Below are 2,193 nucleotides of genomic sequence, written 5' to 3'. Positions count from 1 at the left end.
TGTCTGTATGTGTGTGTGTGTCTGGTGTGAGTGTGTATGTGTCTGTATGTGTGTGTGTCTGGTGTGAGTGTGTATGTGTCTGTATGTGTGTGTGTCTGGTGTGAGTGTGTTTCTATATGTGTGTGTGTCGTCTGATGTGTGTATGTCTGGTGTGTGTGTATGTCTGGTGTGTGTGTGTGTCTGGTATGAGTGTATGTGTCTATATGTGTGTGTATGTTGCCTGGTGTGAGTGTGTGTGTCTGCCGTGTGTATCTGTGTGTATGTCTGGTGTGTGTATGTCTGGTGTGTGTGTGTGTGTGTGTGTGTGTGTGTGTGTGTGTGTGTGTGTGCTTTCATAGACCAGACTAGAGCACTGAATCCCTTGGAGCTGCAGTCAAGGCATTTGTGAGCTGCCCAACGTGGGTGCTGAAATCAGCACTCCTGTTCCTATGATGGAGCATCAGGTCCTTTTAACTGCTAACCCGCCTCCCATCCGCGAGCCTTCTTGTTTGAAGGGTGCAGCATGGTGAACAGTGGTCAAAGTGTACACTCACGTAGCAGCACCGTCAAGAGGTCAGAGTCCTTTGCCATTAAAGTCCCCTGGACTTGTCGGAACTCCATCCCCACCATGACTCTACTGCAGGCAGCCACTGATCTGTGAAGTTTTTTTTTATTTTGTTTTGATTTCCCTTCTCTCATTCTTGGACTTAATTTGAAGTCAGTTTGTTTAAATTGTGGAGTATTACTGAAAACATTGAGTTGAGAACCTTCATTTTTCTTGGCTTTCTATTTGGCACCTCTATGTGATGAACCCTTTCACCCTGTTCTGGACTTTAAAATAAATGGAATCACACTACCATTTTCTTGTCTCCTTTACTTCTGTGTTGGTCCCTTCCCTGTTGTCATGACAACATACCTGTTGCTGGGAAACACGTTTCTTAGCTGACACTTTTGGGGAGCACATTACCTGATAAACCCCAAGTGACTGCCCCTTTTCACCATCCAATTGGCAGCTTCTCTCTCCTCTCCTGTCCTGCCTTCACTGTCACCTTGACACAGCTAGAGTCACTAAGGGAAGAGGGACACTACAGAGGAGCTGCTTCCATCGGATTGCCTGTGGGCAAGACCCGTAGAGCTGTGGCTCTCAGCCTTCCTAACGCTGCGACCCCTTAATACAGTTCCTCACGTTGTGGTGACCCCAACCATAACATTATTCTGTCGCTGCTTTATAACTCTAATTTTGCTACTGTTACGAATCTCAATGTAAATATCTGATACATAGAATATCTGTTATGTGACCCCAGAGGAGTCAAGACCCACAGGCTGAGAACCATTGTTGAGACCCATTTGTACTGATGTTCGTGGGAGGGCCCAGCGGGTGATGCCACACCTGAACAGGTGGTCCTAGGTGCCCTGAGAAAGCAGGCTGGGCTTCAGTGCCTGTCTCCAGGTTTCTGCCCTAGTTTCTCTTCCTGATGAGCCACACCTGCAAGCTGAAATCTTTTCCTCCTCAGGCTGCTTTTGGTTATGATATTGTCACAACACTAGAAAAGCAAATGACAACTTCTAAATTCCCCAACACCGGCTGTGCCTGTTTGAATGAGAAATGCCCCAACGGGTTCAGGAGTTTGAACTCTTGGTACCTGGTTGATGGTGTTGTTTGAGAAGATTGAGGCGGTGGGGCCTTAAGGGAAGAAGTATATTTTTAGGGGGCAGAGTTTGAGGGTTTACAGCCTCAACCCACTTCCAGCTTGTCCTCACTGCTTCCATTGTGTGGATGAAAAGGGATCTGTTTATTAGCTTCCTGCTCCAGCTGCCCGCTGCCATGCCTCCCCTGCCATCATGAACAGTTCCTCTGAAACCCTTAGCCCAGAGTAACTTCCTTCCTTAAGTTTCTCCTGGTCAGATACTTTATCGCAGGAACTGGAAATTAACTAATACAGAAGCTGAACAGGGAGGCAGAGTTCAGCTTTGTGTTGATTTTTTTGTGAGACGGGAAATCCAGGCTGGACTGGAACTCGGCTTCTGCCAGTATTAATTTAGACTGAGCTTTGTGCTCACGATTTCCTGCCTGCTGCCCCTTGCTCCAATGAGGCTCTCAGCCAATTGATTGGTGGCCATCCACACTGGTGAGCAGGGTTCTTCTATACCCACTGATAATTTCTTCAGTGCACTGTCATGGAGACAGACAGAAGCAGTATGTTACCAAGTCAG

The 2,193-nt window shown here is 47.2% G+C and overlaps 1 protein-coding gene across 1 annotated transcript in view; it reads left to right on the top strand.

Annotated features, from left to right (window-relative positions):
• Window positions 1-640, top strand: part of LOC101985126 (butyrophilin-like protein 10) — a 9,351-nt gene extending 8,711 nt beyond the window's left edge. Inside the window, exon 6 of the mRNA XM_026780067.1 lies at window positions 495-640. Within this exon, the coding sequence (XP_026635868.1) occupies window positions 495-640 (146 nt within the window). The remainder of the gene's footprint in view (window positions 1-494) is intronic.
• Window positions 641-2,193: the final 1,553 nt, after the last annotated feature.

The sequence above is a fragment of the Microtus ochrogaster genome, chromosome 7 (genome assembly GCF_000317375.1).
Source record: "Microtus ochrogaster isolate Prairie Vole_2 chromosome 7, MicOch1.0, whole genome shotgun sequence".
Lineage (NCBI taxonomy): Eukaryota > Metazoa > Chordata > Mammalia > Rodentia > Cricetidae > Microtus > Microtus ochrogaster.
The sequence above is the reverse complement of the archived record's forward strand: the minus strand, read 5'-3'. Positions and strand labels throughout refer to the sequence as shown.